Here is a 20,924-nt window from a genome sequence, read left to right on the forward strand (position 1 = left end):
GCTTTTGAAGGTGCAGCAGAACCTAGGGGAATCAACAGGAGGTACAGAGTGCATCTAAATGTGAATTTGTTAAAGGTGCTTTATGTTGCTAATTGATCTGCTGAGATTCCATTTTAAGGACTTTATTACTAGTCTGGGATACTTGCAAAATTACAGGGTTTGAATGAATGAGAAGTACTGGTGAGCTGTGGCTTGACTGGTTACAAAATGATCATGTCTTCAATAATTTACAAATTAAACTTATCTGATTGAAGCATGGGTTATAACTATGTAATAACTCACACAACTAAGTTTTACATCAGCTTTGGTATTGTAGTGCACCATGTAAATATAGGCATGTACAAGCTTGCAATTTTACTGATGGCAGCTCCTTACAGACAACATACTTGGGTCAAATGAGGCTAATGTGAAAGTGGACAGAAATGTCAGTAAACCAGGTACATGCTATCTGGCGCACTGGAATTGCAGATTTTAATTACAGCACTATCCTCCCATTCAGATGAGGCAGTAAAAACAAGTATATATATGGTAGCCCTCGTTTTACTTATTAGCGGCACTCTCTTATTTGTAAATGGAAAATCTGGAGAGCCCCTAAGCAAACCAAGAAAAATCTGAAGACAAGGAAGAAAAGTTACATGGGATTTCAGTGTCATTTAACCCAAATTACTTTGCTGAAATCATGTCAGTAATACTGCAGCAAAATTCAGTAATAAAAGCTATACCTAGCTTTGCTCCTGTTAATAGGAACTGCAGCTGGGAGCAAAGAGGTTTTTCTTTCCCTTTGCATTCCTTTTCCAATCTTCAGCATTTCTTTGAATTTTCCAAAAAGCATCTCTCCACCTATGAACAACACATTAGTTGAGAAGCTGTAAAGGTGTTTGCTGAGGTTTTCTACTTTGAAGCGAGCCTCAATCAAAGGTCGCTCAGACTGACAGCTATGAACACCAGCAATAAGCAGAAAGACCCAGTACAATGCTGCTTGTATCCCATGTGCTTAGCTTTGGGAATGCCTTTGAAGTCTCATTCTAAGGAGGAAGAACCAGTAAGCAGATAGATTTTGCACTACATCCTCTAAGCCAATGGTGGAGGAAGAGAGCAACCTTGAAGATATTTTTCTTCTTCTTCTATCACTGACATCTAGTTAAAAGTATACAATACCATTCACATCATGGAACAAATATTTCAGAGTAGTTTTTGCCAGGTTAGGAAGTTTTTGTTTGTTGAAGAGACTTTGTACAAAGCCAAAATATAACATATTTATGGAGCTCTTGGATAGCACATGATGCTATTAATAAAAGAAGAAGACAAGTTTCATATTTTACATGCAAACAGATCTGCTGCCTTAAAGTATGGACATTGCATTCTACACATTATTTTACCATCATAGCAGTTGTCGGCCTGACTAGTACTAAAATGCTTTTCATGCAAAACCTATCTGCTGTGTAGTTAGAATGGCATCAGGATACAAAATCAATTTAGCAAATAAGGACTGGAGTGGGGGTTGGTCTGTGACTTCTAACATTTGTGAAAGCATCACATGCTGATCTTCTTTACTGTTTACTCCAAGTGATCTTTTACACTGGTCAAAAAGACAAAGTTCAGATCACCTTCCAACAGAAAGCTTTTGAGTTAGTGGTTCAAAGTGTCCTCACAGACCTAGTATGTCCATTATTTGCCTTTTTTGTTGTTGTTTTGTTTTAAACTGAAAAATCTCCAAGTGCTTTTTATGGGTACAAGATACTTTAGAGGATGCTTTGACCTGCTGCTCAATGAATGTCTCTTCAATAAGAATTTAACTTACACTAATAGGTAAAAAAACACAGACTCAGCAACCGAGCTTTCCAGAAATTCTGCAGCCAGCAGTAGAGCAAGAAGATAAATAAGAGAAATAAAGGCACAAGATTCAGATGCAGCAAAACTTTATCCAATTTTGATCAATCCTGTGATTCCACTGAATGACTAAGGGCTGAATTATTAAGCTATAGAAGTAACTAGCATGTAATGGGAGGGGAGAGAGGCAGTAATCAGATTGTTTCAAAACGTGTGATAATTTTTTATATGCATCAGGACTACTCAGCAAGATGGGCTGGCACAACATAGAAAGGTTAATAAAATAGATACCTCAGGTCCATGAGAGATTGGACTTGATGATCTTTGAGGTCTCTCCCAACTTTGGTGATTCTGTGATTCTGTGTGATTTGCCCTCTAATATAGAAATTACACAGGAGTTCTCAGGGATGATTCACGCTTCCATTGGCAGACTGGCTAGCTGTATGCCCTGAAGGTGACACCTTATTAACTGATTTGAAAGGTTAGTTGCTTTGATGGTGCTGGCTGAAACTGGAGCCCGTGACCTTTCACGAAATGCCACAGTTCAGCCTCTGAGGGGGGCAGTGGGTAGCACTGCAGTAGGGGGTGAGGGCAAACATTTTGCTGAACCTACCCTTCTACCCCACATGCAGGGCAAGCTCTGGAAAGGGGCCCGTGGAAGGAGAATACTGAATAGCTCTCCCTATTGCTGGCTACATGGGGATGCTGTTCAAATGTGGGGTTATGTATTATAGGTAGAAACAAAAATTGACCTCACAACACGAAAAATGCTCACTATAAAATTTCAGCCTACAGGCAAAACCAGAGCACTGGAAACTGACCCTGTAAGATATAGGCAGTATTCCCTTTCCTGCCATAACCTTTATCTGCTGCCAGTATGCTGCCTTAAAAATAGACATAGGCAGACCAGGCATTCATGAAGAGGTTGACGACAAGTAATAGCTATAACATGGCAGAACACTCACAGGCTGGAGTAGTAAATCCTCACCTTCCCCAAACTGGCAATAAGAGCACTGCACTGGGTGGATTTTAGCCTTCTCCCAGAAGGGAATCAATGAGAAATTGGACAGCACACTGCACAGTCACTGTTTGTAGGGTGCTGTATTAGGCAAAGTATGTAAGCAGTGGTCTGCTTTTTTCCCAGAGCAGAGTTTGACCTACAGAGAAGCCAGATCCTGTGCAGGGCCAAACTTTGACCCTCAGAGGATGAAAAGTGAGTGCCCAGCACAACTAGAGCTCAGTGGAGATTTCCAGGACTGTCTCAATTCTTTAAGGGCTCAGGTGCCTGAAACTTCTGTCTTCACTAACAAAGCCTCATCAGAAATGGCACTTTTGGTAGAAACTAGGCCATTTGGTCAGTGCCAGAAATGCTATCACTTGGGAGAATGAAGACATTTACACACCCATCTAAAATTTGCCAGTATGCCTTCAAATGCCCCAAACACAACCTGTGTCAGAACAAGGGCCTCCAAGATCTTTTTATGTGTGACCCCTCACAAAGCATGCCTTCACACCATGGCCTCCAGGTTCCACTCCACTCTTCTCTTCAAAATGAACCAAGCTCAAACAGGCTGTCTGCACTGATGTGTGCAAAATCCTCAGACAGGCAGGTTTATATCCCATGCACCCAGAAACAGAGGTCCCCAGGCTGTGGGTTGCATAAATGCTCAGTGACAGTCTACACAAGAGTGACACACATGCATTCCTTAGTTCGAGTTTGGTGAAGGGCAATGATGTGCAGATTTGGGCTGATTCAAAAAGCTTGTGAGCCACAGCCATAAACTGTACCTAGGTGGACTGTCCATCCAGCACTAACATTGTGCTCCCAGTGGCGTGCCCAGAATCAGCATATCAAATGTCAGTATGCATTGTGGGGGCCTTATTTCTACTTGCACAGCAGAATCCTTTTCCATGGTAAAGTACACTCACAAAGTCACACAAAGAACACCTGGTGAGGGTTGCTAGTAACACATAGGTACTTTTTTTTTTTTTTTAATCAAGCAAGCAGGCTAATTTCTGGAAAAGACAGCAAACTTATCACAGCAAAATGGTACCAAGTGGTCTACATAAGTTCAAAATCCGCCTCCAAAATGTCATTTCCATCCTTGTGTAACTGGATCTGATAGACAGCCAATTGTCAATATTAACAGTATGTGTCAGAATTAACATACACTAATGCACATATTTCACAAGTGTTAATTCTTGGTAAGAATAAGCCCAGCCTGAAGTACAGTAAGTAATTTCTGGGGCCTAGAAACAACATGTGCAGGTGTCCACATTAGCATTTATTGCCAAAAAACTGGAAACTGGTCTAGGAAAAACGACTCGCTGTGAGAGGCTGCTGAGACATCCCTACAAGACTTTTGGAAGAGGACAGAGTCAGATATTCTGGTGATAGGCTGTAGCTTGTCTAAGAAAGCGGAGTCTTTCCCTAGTTATTGAATGCAATATAGTATTTCCTCATAGCACAGTGGCTCTTGTGTAATCACATGTAAAAGCAAACATATTATCCCCTTGCTTTTACCTTTAATGCTTCTTTTAATGCAACTCTTCTAAAATGCTTTTCTATGCACAATATTCAATCTTTTAAAAATCGTATGAAAATATGGCTCATTTGCTCTTTTGCTACCGAGGTCACACAGTTCAATTTTGCAGTATTGGAGTTGGCTCTTTGGTCCAGATGTAGGGCATTTCTTCCCATCTGCACAGCAACTTCAGCAGGCATGCTTTACTTAGCGGAATGCTTCTTGACTATCTCAAGGTACTCGTTCACATCATCAGGAGATCCCAAGATAACAGGCACTCTTTGGTGGATGTCTTCAGGCACGATATCTAGTATTGCTTGGTGCCCAGTTGTTGCTATTCCCCCAGCCTTCTCAATAACAAAAGCCATAGGATTGCATTCATAGAGCAGTCTCAGCTAGAAGACAAAAATCAAAAAGGCAGCAGTCAGGCAAGGCAATGCTGAGAAACATGAAATGTAAGTATATTTGGAGTTTGATTTGAAACCAAGTATCTGAAACTCTGAGCACTCCATATTTCACATAAACTTTGACTCAAGAATGAAATTGTGTGGGTTTTTATTTTAAGAAGAACACATTAGCTTGACCCAGTTTAAGTGTGTTCTCCATAGCTCATGTTTGTATTGTGCTCTTTACACAGAGATAAGACGCAACATTTAACACGGCAGCAGACCATGTAGGTCTCAGTGAAAAGAAAGAAAAAGCACTGGCTGTGAGCGTGCCATTAGTTTTCTCTAATGAATAACTGCATCTTATCTGCAACCTGAAGCAATAATTGACAGACAATTACAAAACAGATGAAAGGTCTTTGCTGAATAAACATTCCCCGCGTCAGCCTCAGCCTGCGTGTGATCTTGTCCTGGCAGAGGCAGTCAGGCACAGTTCCTCCCAGTGAGGCAGTTTCACAAAGCACCAGATGCAGAGGCATACTACACTGGGGCTTCTTACACACTAGCTTGGAACTGGAATCCCAGGCTAATGTGGGTTGTTTGCTTTGCCTTGTAATATTTCACTTGATCTGGGCCAGCTGAGATGGTTGGGGCTGAGATGATACAGTACATCCCTTGTACATTCTATAATCTTAACATATTTAGGGATAAAGAGAAGTCAGTGCAGTTGAAACAGACTAGCAGAAAGCCTAAAATATATGTCTGACAACGTGCTGCTGTCAGTTGTGACAGTGTGCTAGGAATGGCCATACCCACACACAAGAGGTACAAGTTATGGATTAATAAAACACACATTCTACAATCAAAATCCTGATATATGAAAGCAAAATATCTAGATAATGTAACATTTTCTATAATCAGGTTTATTCAGGTTTACCTTCCCTTTGGGACTTTTGGAGTTAGCGGGATACAGAAAGATTCCTCCATACACCAGTGTGCGATGCACATCAGCCACCATAGATCCAATGTACCTCCCACCATATGGTGAACTGCCATCCTGCGGAAAGGTGTTTAAATAAAGGTAGTTTTCAAGCACACCAGTTAATTTCCACACTCTCAACCTCCCCCTCCCCCTCCCCCCCCCCAATTTTAGAGATCCTAACATCTAACTCCTCCATGTTGTGATTCATTGACAATATTCAAAGTAGTTTTGGAGGAAAGGTCAGTTTTCTCATCTTCTAACTGGAAAAATCCAAGGCAAAGGAATGACAGAAGATTTGGGGATAGATGAGAGGTAGTGTCAGCAACAGGAAATACATCCCAGCTCTCCATCAGCTCTGAACCTTGGAAAATACTGCACTTCTAGCAGCAACACCATCAAGGGCTAGGAACTGATATTTGGGATTTTCCTTTTGTAGCAGAAAAAATATCAAGGGGCAGCAGAAGTGATCTTTCCCACTTCTTCTACCCATTTTTGCCAGCTTCTACAGTGTTTTGGTAACAAAAAGTTAATAGTTGACTACTGATATTATTTCCCTATTATATTCCAGAGTGTATGTTGTAATATCTAAATAAACAACACCCTAAGCCTGGCAAAATGACAGATGAAAACACCAGTTGTTGCTCAAAGCAAAGTCAGGAGGTCAAGAAGGTATTCAAACACTTGACAGTAGTAAACGTTGAATAGTAAATGACACATCATTGTTAGCATAACTCCTGTGATGACAGGTGTAAGGCATGAGTACAGACGTGTTTTATAGGCACACCTTAGAGCTTCAGGCCACCTGATGGCAGGAAGCTGTATGACTACAAAGTGGTCCCTGAAATTAACTAGCTTTTTTCCTGAGAGGCCCCCTCAGGACCTAGCTTCTGTTACCACTGAGCAGTAATCCACTGCCATCCCCACTTTGACACTGCAGTGAGGAAGCAGCAATCCAGCACATATTTTGATTAAATTTCTTCATCACCAGATGACACTTCCTCTTACTTAAATGACGAATGCCCAGTGTTACTCAGGCACTCTGCCAGGAAGGGGAAAAAAAAGGATAAAAAAGAAACACCAAAGAGGTGCAGTGCAGTGCAGTACACTGAAGGGTGGTGAAATATCTGGTCACAGCAGCTGCTGCTCTACTTAGCAGTCCTATATGAAGACCTACTTTAAATAGACAGGAAAGGATGCTCTGAAAACTGCATGAGACAGTGATCAATCATAAAGTTAGAAATTGCAAGTGTTGCTTATCATCAGAAACATTCTCTAAACCAGGATCTTTTACCTCAGGGAATTTCTTCTTTTTGAGATATTCTGTGACTGCAGGATCAAAGTATTTAGCATAGCCTTCATTGAGACTGTAGATATTCCCCTTCTTCTTGATTTTCACATCCCTGTCCACCAAAATGAATTCTCCAATAGCCTAACAAAACAAAAAAGAAAAAACAATTTGTTGGTGTTGACTGTTCATTGTACAAAGCAAGGCAAAACCAATCATAAACACAGTTTAGGTAAAAAACACACCACTGCTGCCAATTCAGTAACTGTGAAAAAGTGGTATGTGCAGAAGTGTTTTGTTTCCATAAAACACACACAGAGCATGAACCCTGAGATCATGTAAGCTTCTTCACTGTGATACTGTGAATACGTCATGTGAAGAAGCTTACATGATCTCAGGGTTCATGCTCCCAGCTCTCTATAATTTATCTACATCAAAAAATGTTGCTGCCTGAAAATTTATTTCTTTTTCCACTCCATTGCTAGACTTAAACAAAAGTACAGCTCTGAGAGTACCAGTTCAAGGAATGCATAAACATCTTCAAATAGCTACATATGCTAATAAATTCTTTTTGCCTTAGCTTGGACTAACTGGAAGCCTGAAGTCAAGAAAGATAATCACTGTAACTAAGGGCTGGTCTGATGGGTTTTTCTCTAAAGTAAGTTTCCAAGCAAGCACTAAAAATAACATGCATGCATGCTCAAAGTTAATTCTCCCATCTGAATATAGACAAAACCACATGCGTCTACCTTACAGCAAGTACCAAATTATATTTCCTGCTGCTTGACCATGACAGGTTCTGAAAATTTAATACTGGCAGGTGACGTAGCCTGACTAACTGATTACAAAAAAAAAAAAAAGGGGTCACTAAAAGCAAACTACTTTATGATATGATCACTTTTATGATGACTTTTATTTTTTTAAATCATACTGTTAATGCATGCTAGAAAGTCAAATGAACCCACACACCCCACTTACACATCTTTTACACATCGTGGTGGGATCTGAAAACACAGAAGAAGGTTAAATATTTCTGTTTCCCTTGTTTACTAAGGACCTAGCATGAAGGAAAAAAACAAAGTCTTAAGGGGCATCTAAACAAGTCTTAAGTCTTGAAGGGAATTCTGCATTGAAGAAAACAGCTCATTTAAAATACCACACAACTTGGCACATGCAGTGTATTTGTTTCAGTGACTCAGCTGTCTTCCTGTTGTTGACTGACATGTAGCACTGCTGCAGCAGGCAGGTAGAACACAACTCTCTTGACATTATTGCTGAGGGGTTATTAAACGTACTTCATTTCCCCTTGTTTGAAAATTGCTCCTTTGGTTTTTTGTTTGGTTGGTTTGGGGTCTTGTTGTTTTGGTGGTTGTGGTAGGTTGAGAGAGGGCCTAGCTCTCTCTCCTCCATAGATAAAGAAACCACAGCTAACCCAGTTGGAGGAGCAAAGCTATATATTTACAAGCATATATGGAAAGCAGGTTATATATAACACAATATATACAGGTATTTACAATATGTATACACAGATATATTCAGCAAAGAGAAATAACACAACAAAAATCCCTCCCCCCAGGAGGGATCCCCTCCCTGTAACCCCCTCTCTCCCCCCCTACCTCCCTTTTTTCCCAAAAAGAGGTTAGAGAGAAAGGAAGGCAAGTTATTAAGGGAAAGAGTTGTTAGTAAGCTTCAAAAGCCCATGCAGGATTAGCTTTTGCTTATCTGAAGGCCAACTCCAGCAGTTCGCAGAGAAGCAGGCAGGGAGAACAGGCTGAAACCCAAACTCCCAAACCAAAACTCCCCCAAAAATTCCAATTGCTCTACAATTTAAAGTTGCATTTTATCTATCCACCAATGAAATTCGTTTAGAATATCAGATTGTTTTTGTTCTAGTACCAAAAACATTTAGCCAGTGTGTCCCAGCACTGTTTGTTCCTTAAAGGCACAGCCTCAAACGGTCACAGTGGTGAGGAACAAATAGGTCTTACGTTACCACTAATAAAGAAACAGAAAGACACAGGTCATATTCTCACCGGATCCAGCATAAAACAATTGACACCTCCAGCAGAAGTGGCCAATACCAGCATTGTGGCACTCCCATAGAGAGCATAACCAGCAGCCACAAGATTACGCCCAGGCTGTAAAGCATCTTTCCCAGAAGGTTCATTGGGGGACACCTAGAATAAGAAGAGCATAGTCAGCTTTACTTAATTTCTATAGTTCATACATAACTAGACTCCATATCCATACGTGAGGTGGAAAAAATGCTTCCATGATACACAGCTGAGCTTCTTACCAGATGCACTAATACAAATTATGTGGGGGAGACAAATACATTGATCTAGACATGCTCCTGTATAAGCCTAGTTGGAATGCAGGAAGCAGGAAAGGATTAAGGAGATAATATAAACAGGTAGCTCCTTGCAGGTGATGATGAACACAGCTGGGAGGCCAACTCCAAAGCACAGCTGAAAAGCAAGAAATAGAGCACGACTCATGGAGTTCAGAACTAACAAAAAACACTTGGGGATTTTTCTACTTTTGTTTGTTTCATACAAAAATGAAGTTGAAAATAGTGACTTCGGGATGAGTGACCACATACAAAAGATAATAAAAATGGACAGCTGGGTGTGTTTTAACTGACTGACATTTTTTCCTACGTTGTGACTTGTAAGTCTGGTATTTCAAGCTCCTTCAGACAACATTTCTGCCTTTCACAGTGAATTAGACACTTCAAATGTACATGCCGTGCTTCAGCTCTGGTTTGTGTTTGAAACCTATCCTTAGGTTAACAGCACTCTTAATACAGGGAACAAGAAAACCTGAAAGCACATTCCCCAAGTAGATGACAACTTTGAGGTGTTTTGTCTCAATATAAATATTCATAAAATCCAAGACATTACTTTTTTGAAAGGGGCAATTCATAGATGGCTAATTAAATATCAGCCAGGCTTCCATCTACATATAGGTACTGCTATGAGACTAATGCAAATCCCTCACAAATGTTTTATGTAAGTGTCTGAAATAGCAGATTTAACATAAAGCCGGTCCTGAAGGTGTCTTTTACAAACAAGTTTAGTGAGATTTTATTGTCTTCCTATGCAATTACATGTCATCAAAAGGTGCACAATAATAGTTTTATCTGCTACTTGAAAGCATTTTACCTTTTTATAGATGGCAAAAATGGTCCCAATGGAAACAAGACAGTCAATGTTTGAAGAGCCATCTAGAGGGTCTATGCAGATTATGTATTTACCCTAGAAAATGTGAAAGAGGTAACAACTAGGTTAGTGACATTGTTTACCCATTTTCCCCTACATAAAAATACTTCAGTAGCTAAATTTAGAAGGCAATATAAATGAAAAGACCTCTACAGATTATGAAGAAGCTGAATTCAAAAGTTAGGAATCTTTGGCCCAGATGTAATTCTTGATTACAGCTGTGTGATTTGTGCCATGGCAGAAGCTGGGAAGTCTTTAACGTAAGTAACTGATAATGGCACAGGAAAGGTGAATTTTTCCTGCATGATTTTTAATATGCATAAAGGGAAGGCTTTTCAAATTCTTAAATTTAGCTTCACCTATTTAATCACTGTTGATCCATTTCGATAGACATCCTGTAACAGCTATCATTTAGGCTACAGTTTCTCATCTTATATAATGAAACAGCTTTTGAATTATAAGGAAAAAGACAAATGAAGAAGACCAGCCTTTTTCATGTAGAGCTAAAATTAGAGCCATTAAAAAGACCTTTAACACCCAGTATTCTGAAACTATACATTTCATTTTATCTGCTCTCTGAGTGGACAGATGGTCAGAAATTACTGTAGTCTATCTGTAATCTTTTCCTAATTTTTGGGAGATTCCCACCCCCTGATTTTATCCACAGCAATTTTAATAATAATAATGTATATTAACAGTAGGTGTTTATTCACTTTTTGTTTGATTTTGCCCCAAATGCTAGAAACTTATTTAAGTTCAGCAATGCTCTGCAGGTAGGAATTCTGATTAAAACTGAAAAAAGGAAAAGTTTAAAAAAGCAGTAACACTGAACCTTCTTGAGTGATCTTCGAAGATCTAAAATCCTATTAATCCAAGCAATATTCATGAATCTCATGACTATAAATCAATTTAGAATATTTCTCAGGAGGGAGAGAAAGAGAAAACTGCTTTGGCAAAGCAAACGTCGTCATGTTTTCTAAATTGTATTTTATTGTTTGTTTTCACTATGTTTTTAATGCAGATTTTTGCATGATCATACCAAAATACTAGCTAGGAAAAAAAGAACTATATGTAACAATCGTATGTAGACTTGAAAACAGAAATAATAATAAATCAGTAGATGGTATTTCTGTTTCAAGGAGAACTTTCTTGAATGCAAGACCTTGAGATTTGACTGCAGAGATCAACCCCTCAGTGTCCTACTGCTAAAGCTACGTCACAAAGGGCTTGACTGAATTACAGCATAGTTTCAGAGATTAGATAAAATAAACAAGAAATAAGTTTCTTTCGCAATTAAGAAAACGTGGAGGGGAAAAGAAGATGGGGAGGGAAAAGAGAGTGAAAAAAAGCAAAACCAACAAATGTCAGTCTTGAGAGCAGAAACCACAGAAAGGACAAATGTTGACTGGCACTCTTTCCACCTGTCCCTTCCTCTTTTACCTCCCAATACAGAAAAGTATATGTTTTCTGAAATGTTTAGCTCAATTTCAGTTTCTCAGATCTGAAATAATGCCTCTGATAAGTCTGATTTTAATTCAAGTAGAGAGAACTTTTAAAGTTACTAACCCTTTTATCAGCGTCCACTATCACAGCATCTTTGTTTTCTTCTGACACGATAACACATGTACTGAAGGACGACTTGAGCATGTTAATCACCAGGTCATTGGAAAGGATATCCAGCTTCTTTACCTGATCTCCTGTCACATTGGTAGACCCTGCGATTCCATAGCTACAGCAATGGAAAGGAGAGAGCATTTTGTGAGAAGAGGGTACTACATATTCCAAAGCATCCTGTTCCTAGCAACCTTATGCTTGTAATAAAACAGACTTTTGGATGAGATCTTGGTTTTTCTAAGCTTGATTTTTATTTAACATCCAGTGGATTCTTGATGAGACCTGCTAACATTTGCCATCTTGGTTCTCTAAGCCTGATTTTTATTTACTGTCCAGTGGATTCTTGATAAGACTTGCTAATGCTTGCCACGGTGGAAGAAGACATCAAAGTGAGAAACACAAAACAAAGAATCACCTGAATTCTAGACTTCAATATTGTATTTGCATTACCCAAAAGCTAAAACTTCATTAGAAAACTTAAAAAGTAACAATTAATTTGATGACACCAGTTATGTCTCCATATGTAATTTGCTCCTGTTTAGGAGTATGATGTACAAATTACAGAGGAGTACTTGGCTCACAGATAAGTCATCATTTTTATGGTTTCAGCTTGGTTTTTATGTTATGGTTTTTATGTTTTCAGCTTTGATTAGAAGTACTAAACATTTTCTTGGGAATAAAATAAAAAACTACATATACAAGATACAAATAAAACCCTGCAATCCAGGCAGAATCAAGCAAATCTGCATCAGGAAGTGCTAGGAGACCTTGTGATAGGAGATTTCGAAAGCATGCAAAACAGAGAGAGGAGAAGTTCAGCTCTTAAAAGAGAAAAGCAACAGCCAGCTCTGTACACAGTCAGATCATTCTTATGTCTTTCAGCTATGATTTATTGACTAGGCTGAATATTGGTATTTCAGACTTTTTGCAATAATGTCATACACACTACTTCAATAATGGACTGCACTTCTTCAGACAAAGATCTGGGATAATTCTCCTCCACCGCCTTTCTGCTAGAGGAGCTTGAATATTTTTCTGCAAATGGGAAACTGTTTTAGAACAAAATGTACTTTGAACACCATGCTTGTGAGCAGATGTACAAGTCCTGATCCTCAGAGTAAATGCTTCATATGGCCAGCAGCTACAGCTCTCATACCTTGACTGCTGGGAATTCCTGGGAGGGGACATCAGGGTACCCTGTGCAAAGTCTGCACCTGATCCAAAGAAATGGGCACCAGCAATCCCTACATGTCCACAGTCCCTTGTAGCCAAGCAAAAGCCCACCACTGGTTACAAAATGTAGTCCCACAGTGAGAGATGTACATCTCAAGGAGGCTTAAAAGTCCAAAGCTGGCTACACCACCTCTGGTGGAGAGACAAATCGACTGTAGGGCATCGTAAGTCAAAGTATGGAACCTGTGGGCAGCTGCCAACAGACACACAAGGAATGGGACCTTAGACTGACAAAAATCAGATCATAAAGAAACTCTGGTCATTACTAACAGACATAGGAGGGGTATGAAAGAGATAGTACACAGAGATTGAAAAGCTAACACATAAATTTTGAAATGAAAACAGAAAAATACATGAAGGATTTTTTTCTCTCTTGCAGTTGCTTCAATTCTATTAACTTCAGTCACCAAAATATTCAACTCTGATATGTTTTGTAATAAATGTTACTCTGTATTGCCAAAGGCCTTTTGCTTATTTTATTTTCCACTACACAGCTTGTTGGGCAAATTCATATCTGCTACATCTAAAGCTCTGATCAACACACAATCTGGTTTATCAACAATATGTAAAATACATAGAGGGATTAGTTACCTACAACCAATTCCAGTTACTCAACATTTCAGGAGTGCTAGTTTTCTTCCAATGCATGTCCAGAGCAACTCCGCTCCAACTGGCTGACTACAGACTCGGTAACTGTTTCTAACTAGTTCTTCTTTTAAAAACTTTAGACATCCAGTGTCACAAAGCAAACTGGGTTGTTATGATGCAGTATGAACTCCCCCCCACACTCCACCTTACCCCACCACCCAGAATTTGATTAAATGCCTCATAGCATAAACGCATGCTCTGATATTAAGCTGCTACAGTGAGCAATAATCCAGCTATAGTTTCAAAGGTTTTGTCTTCGAGTCAGTTCCTTTGGTCTTCTGGTTCAAAGTATGCAAACCTGGTGAAGATTTGTGTGAACGTCTATCAGCAGCAGACATCCATCAAAGACTGCATGCCTTATGCAATTAAAAAGTCATAGGACCCATTTCACTTGATAAAAATCAAGAGCCCATGATACTGGAAGCATTACTTCGAACTCTGTGCAAAGAGGCTGGGTGGGATGTGGGTGAATGCAACCCCACTCACATGTTTTTCTGGTGATACCCCTCATCCCCATCCCCACCACCCCGTAGGCGGCAGGATCCCCTGGACCCAAGGGGATGGCGGGAGATGGGGAGTGCTGCCACCGCTCCCGGGACTCACAGGTTGGCGATGCCCGCTTTACGGACGGCGGTAGAGATAGCTTTGATGGCTGTGCAGAGGGAGTTGAGGAGCTGCGTGAACTCCCCAGTGCCTTTCGCCCGCCTGCCCTCTTCCATCACGAAGCGGGTCATGGTGATGACATTGGTGTCGAAGGTGGAACGGTCCGTCATGGTGGCGGCTCCTGACGAGTGGAGCTGCCGCCGCTGCTGCCGCCACCACTAGCTTCTGCGGGGCGTGGCCGGGGCGGTCCCGGGGCGGGCCGGGGGCGCGCCCGGGACGGTGAGAAGCCGCGGCTACTTCTCGCCTCGGGTTCCGGCCACCTCCACCCGTCCCACCACCCCTTCAACCCCCAGAGCTGAAGGAAGGCGCGGATGGGAGTGTGGATGAGTAGAAGGGTCCCTCACCATCTTCTCCTTGACGCCCTAAAATAACGGGGGTGGGGAAGCCCTGCAGGCATTCTTTTTTTTTCTTCCTCCTCGCCCCCCCCCAGCATGTCTTGTTCCCATGCATTGAGGAAACTACACTTGAGGCATCAGTGTGTGAATGGCACGGAAAGTAAACTGACATGTGGGTGGCAGTGGCCCCTTGTGTCTGCATAATTCGCACTTCAACAGTCATGCTCCTGAAGGTGTCCCCAAAAGTATGGAAGTCCACTTTGTTCCACCGCTTATTTGCAGAACTCAAAGTGTGGCATGTGGGTTATGGGGAACTGCACGCAACCCAGAGAGCAAGGTTAGCACCCCCTGCCTCCCAGGAACGCTTGTACCTTGACCCAGCAGTACAAGGAAAACATTTAGAAACCCATTCCATCAAGTATTAACTGCCTCTGTTTAGATAGATCACGCTAACCCTGCGTGCAACAACGTATCCAACAACTTAAAAAGCTGCAAGGAAACAGCCACTGGCAGCAGGGCTCGAGATTGCTGTAACAAGCTCTCCAAACCCGTTCAATAGAAAGACGCAGGTCAAGCTCCACTCCAAAGGCCAGAAATCAGTTCACTTCACACCAAAGCTGCTGCAAAACACACGTGGGAGGACAGACACTTCTGAATCAGCTTTTGATTCCAGCCTTTCTGATTGTGTATCAAAATCAAACAATATGTTTTGCAGCTAATATTTTTTTTTTCACCAGAAAAATCCGGGCACTAGTGAGTGAAACCAAGTTTACCTGACCCTATATATGTCTTTTCAAACAATAATTTTACAAATACAAATGTGGATATGCACAATGCACTCTATACAGTATAGATTTGTTGTACTGCCTGTGGTTTTATGCTTGCTTTATCCAAGGAGACAAATCCAAGAAATTCTAATTGCTTTTCCATAGAATACATGCATGAGTTAGAGAAACAGTCACAAATCCTAAAACTGAAACGGCAGACTGAAGTAATTCCAGGTGGGCAGGGGAATAGGCATTTAAAATAATTTCATTTAATTTGCATATTAATTTAATTTGCATAGATATGTTCTTTATTCATGCAAAGTATATTGTGTATCTACATATTATGTACTTCAAAGGTATGCATAAATGTCCTCTCCTGTGAGTGTGCACAACTTTGGCCTAATTTAGCCATGCCCAGAATTACACACAGTCCTGAAGATATAAGATACAAGTAGCCGTAAAGCTCTTCTGCATGGGATGTTTCAGTCTTTGGAAAGTGGTTGCTAGCCCAGCATCATTCATTTTAGGAGCAGCAGAAGGATATTGAGAAATTACAAAATGTTGATACTTGCTTTTTTTTTTTTTTTTAAGAGTAAACAATGCTTTACAACTAACTATAGCAGCTCCTATAGTCCGAATACTTGAGAACAATTACTAGTGAAGATCTAACAACATTTTGGATGACTGAACTTACATTGTGTAGAAGCAATTCCCAGATAGAACAGCTTGGGAATCCATGAGTTATGATAATAAACCCTGGAGACACTAATTTGGGACAGATTACCTCAGTTCTGAAGACCATAACAAATACATCGGGAACCATAGCAAATAACCTGCAGGAAGAGATGTATTTAGTGCAAAATAGCCAAGATCTGTTCAAACTGGACACAAACAAAGATCTTGGTATCCATTTCTGAGAATAACTAACCTTTTCCACCTTACCCACAGGTCTATGCACACTCTCCTTAAGTTCTGAGATGAAATGCATGTCCTTTTGGAGTTGGTAAGGTGAGTGAGAATAGAGTTTTACTCCTCCATTCCTACTGTGGAAGCCAGGTAGAAACAAGCAAGCTGCGAACTGAAATAGCAATCATTTGAAAGAACGATGGGTTTGCACTGGTGCCTCCCGAATGGATTTTCCACTATGAGGAAACAGTATAATTATTTTTAGCGGATATAGCATATTCATAATATTCTGTAGTCAAGGAAACTCAATATATTTTGCATTAACCTATTTTCATACCCCTGGCATATGAATATGAGCATCTTTTGGTCATTAATGGGATCCCACTACAGTGTAGAAAGTTGATTTGACATTAAATTAAGATCTAATGGTCAAGAGTAGACAAATTCTGTGAATGCAAAGTGTAATGCCCATAAATAGCTTGATCCTTATTCAACATTCACGGCAGAATCTGCAGCACACATTGAGTCCCCTGTTGTGACAACTGGCTATTTAGCCAAGCTATCTAGTTTGGGTTTTATTTTCATACTAGGCATAGAATGCAGTTTAGGTATAGCCTGAGATTGTTCTGGCTGGTTCTCAAACATACATTTGTTAAAAGTCACCAGAACACCCAGCATTATACCATGGTTTAACTTTTTTTCCCTCTCTCAATCTTTCCACATATCTTAGAATGATAAAGAAAGATGTCAGAAGGAAAATGAAAAAGAAGAGAACACAAGGGGCAAAATACATTTGGGATACAGACAGAAATTTTTAATTTTCTAAAACACATACAGAGTTCTACAGCAACCATGCTGTGTGGTAACCATAAACCAGTATAAGATTAAAAGTAGGTTCTACTTGTGAACCTTTCCCTTTAGAAATCTGTAGTTAAATATTTATTGAAAACTAATTTGTGGCATTTGAGAAGAAAGGTCAGTGCTAGCTGATTAAACATTGCTGAAACAGCTCACTTCTACACACGGAAAACATGGACTTGTTTGTGAACAGATGACATTCAGTCTAACACAGCTTGTTTTAGAGCCACAAGCATCAAAACCCACATAGCTTCTTTGAAACAAACTTTTTAATGCAGCAGATAAAATCACAGATTTGTGATTATTTGGGAAAAAAGGGCACATGCTGATGAAAAATCTTCAGATATTGTAGTATGTGGGTCGCTTCTTGTAGGTTTAAATGACAGAGAAAAAGACAATGGAACAAAATCCCTTCATAAAAGCTTTTCATTTATCTCCTCCCTTCCCCTCCCCTCCCCTCCCCTCCCCTCCCCTCCCCTCCCCTCCCCTCCCCTCCCCTCCCCTCCCCTCCCCTCCCCTCCCCTCCCCTCCCCTCCCCTCCCCTCCCTTCCCTTCCTCTCCGAACCTCTCCTCTCCTCTCCTCTCCCCTCCCCTCCCCTCCCCTCCCCTCCCCTCCCCTCCCCTCCCCTCCCCTCCCCTCCCCTCCCCTCCCCTCCCTTCCTCTCCTCGAGTCTCCTCTCCTCGAGTCTCCTCGCGTCTCCTCTCTTTTGCTGCAGGAGATAGAACAGGAGGAACAGCAGTTTGTGCAAAGCTTCAGTCAGGGAAGAGTACCACATGGGAAACTACTAAGCTAACTCCTAGATAGACTTTTTTTTTTTTTTTTTTGGAGGGGGGGTGGGGTGTCTTCTGTGCATCAGAAAGTGCTTCATTTCACCTACATGAATTTCCTTAGCTTGAACAGATTCCCAGAATGTTTATTTGTGATTGTGACAGCAAAGCCCTTAATACCTTAGGACAGAGGTGAAAGATACCAGAAGGCATAAACTGTTTAAATGTGTAGTTATGAGTATATAATGGCTAAAAAAAAAAAAAAATAAATTCTCAGTTTAGTAACTCTAAAATGGGATGAATTTGATACTGTGCATTAAGCTACTCTGGCAAATTGTACAGGTTACCCAATGATTAATAAGCAGAACTGAACTAGAAGGCTGATGTTGATTAAAATCTGCCATGATGGGATTTTCCTGTGCCGTGCTTGCCCACTGCCCTCTTGTGGGAGTGCAAACATTGTCAGCAGCTTAGTGTGAGGCTGGTTCTTGTCAGAGCACCTTCACACTTTTCTGTAGGTTGACAAAGTACTTAACATGCAGACAGTGGGTCCTGGAAAGGAAGCCTACATGCTGCTGAAATACAAATACTGAGCTGGAATTTTAAAATCTCTGTATTTGTTACCTATCCACAAGATTCTACCAAACAAGTAGAGCAAAGTATATGCTAACTGATTATTACATTTACTAGTACTCCGCATCTTGTAAAATATATAAACTAGAAGTCTTTAAAGTAATCATTCCAAGTCTATGCCTACAAAATTAAAGTTCCTCATAAAAATATGTAGAGATTTCAGTGCACTCAGTATTATGCTAAGACAACAATAAAAATGTCGTTTACTTTGCCAAAATAGGTATTTTTTTTGTCCACATTGAGTGACATAAATTCATGATTACTTGACACAACTTGTCATGCAACAACCAAATGGGAGAAAATATTGCATTTTTACATTAAAACTGAAAACCTGAAAGATTCAAGACTGACAAAGGAAGAACACTTGGTATAAAAGGTCAAACACCACTCTCGGACTCTGATACTAGGTTAGATCACTGGGACAGATCTCCCACTAATAGTCTTGAGGATTTAGCTGCTGACTCAAATGCCCAGTTATATTGTGTATTTCAAAGTTTGCAAGATCCTGCTGTTTGAGGTTGGTTACATGGACAGTGTCCCAGAGGTTCAGCTGTGAAAGTCTAGCCTAGGACTTCTTTCAGTTTGGCAATTTTAAGTTCACATGATTCAGTCAAGAATTTCTAGGAAATCTCAAAAGTATTTTCTTTCATGATGATACAGAAGAAAGAATGTTGGGCTTTTCCAGCTTCACTGGCACTGTGAGGAAGGTCTGAGCTGGAACACCTGTTAGTGAGGTATGTACTATAAAGCATGAAGCATGATGTAGAAATGTGGCATAAAGATGTATTTTGTATAAGCCTCTGAAAAGTGTGTCCAACAAATGAGTTTTAGTGACTGTTTTTCTGGTTATTCTTTGTAGGTCTTGACAATATAGCTGACAAAAAGTACAGTCAATGAAACCATTTAAAAACACTGATAACAATGACATTCTACAAATTAACTTTATCCACGGTTTGCATAATTTGCTGCAGCTTCTAAATTGTGAATAAGCATTAGCTAAATTATATATTGTCTTGTGATTTAAATAAGCAAATAAAGAAAATCAAGGAATAAAATTAATCCTGAGACACAGGAAATTTGTGCCAGAATGAAAACTGGGTGATTACTTCAGGAATTCAGAAAGCTTGAGAGAAAGAAAATGGGGAAAGGAAGCATTTAACTGAACAAGACAAGAATTGCATTTCTTTGTATTTCTTTTTCCAGTACTAACTTGACATTTCTTTGGTGACACATTTTCAGACAATACAGAAGAAAGCAAAGAGGCTGCCAACCATATACTGGGTCAGCTGTGGAGGACTATCCAAGAATGGTCAACCCATGCAGCTAGGACACCACTGCAAGATAGCATGTTTTTTAAAATGGCTGTGAGAGATGTGTAGAAAGAAACCTATACTTTGTATCGCTATAGAGCTGTTTGATTGTGACAGGATTAATAAGCAGTAGCCCCAAATCCCTTTTCATTAACTATTTATTAGATAGCTATAAAATCATATTCTAAAATCAGATTTTATCTTATAACTTGCCATCATTGCTGCAAGCAGGTTCACTTTACCAATGGCAGTAGTAGCAAAAACATTTCCTTTGATAACAGTATCACACGTGTATGGCCAAGTAGTACTTTCTTTGTACAGCCTCTAGAATGCAAGAGATCTAGTCTGCAACTGGATCTTGCAGGCAGTAGTGCAATACAAAAAAAGCACTGTTGCCAGTCTTTCCTGAAATGCATGCTGAGCAAATTTGTCTTGACCTTGTATGGTTTTGTTTTGATCAAATAACGTGGCCATCATTGCTGACACGCTTATTTTCTAGATGAAAATTGTTGGTACAAACATAACACTGTGGCCTTGTAGGTATCACAGAAACACTTGGCTCCTCTCAGCTTTTCTGCCATTAGAAACAACTTACAAAATTTACTCAAATGTCCAAGCTAGCATAAAAGTAATGATGGAGAGAGGCTTGTAAAGGCCATAGCACTGGACAGAAATTTTGTGGTGGAAGAGGTATTCAAGACTACTTAGTGCTGCTTGTGGGAGATTCAACATTGACTGGATATGGTGAAGAGGGAAGCTAGCTCATTACCTCAGAACATAGACAGGTCATCATTTTTTCCAGTGCACACAAACTTCCCAGGAGTGATTCGGTTATTACATCATCCCTCTCAGCAAAGCACATCACTGTTGATGACATGTTTGCAGTGATTTCTCTACCCCTTTTTTACAAGAGCAAGAATGAGTGGGAGAGACTAGGAAAGATCAAAAGCGCTATGGCTC

At 40.2% G+C, this 20,924-nt stretch overlaps 1 protein-coding gene across 1 annotated transcript; it reads right to left on the reverse strand.

The window, feature by feature from the left end:
* Positions 1-4,541: 4,541 nt before the first annotated feature.
* On the reverse strand, positions 4,542-14,531 carry LOC104298793 (fructose-1,6-bisphosphatase 1). The gene is made up of 7 exons (XM_009898890.2): positions 14,328-14,531; positions 11,796-11,958; positions 10,173-10,265; positions 9,042-9,185; positions 7,015-7,152; positions 5,679-5,798; positions 4,542-4,750 (listed from the first exon to the last, which is right to left on the reverse strand). Exons 1-7 carry the CDS (start codon positions 14,495-14,497, stop codon positions 4,559-4,561), a joined length of 1,020 nt encoding a protein of 339 aa, XP_009897192.2. The 5' UTR covers positions 14,498-14,531; the 3' UTR covers positions 4,542-4,558.
* Between the last annotated feature and the right edge of the window lie 6,393 nt (positions 14,532-20,924).

This window comes from Dryobates pubescens, chromosome Z, assembly GCF_014839835.1.
Source record: "Dryobates pubescens isolate bDryPub1 chromosome Z, bDryPub1.pri, whole genome shotgun sequence".
NCBI classification, from domain to species: Eukaryota; Metazoa; Chordata; class Aves; order Piciformes; family Picidae; genus Dryobates; species Dryobates pubescens.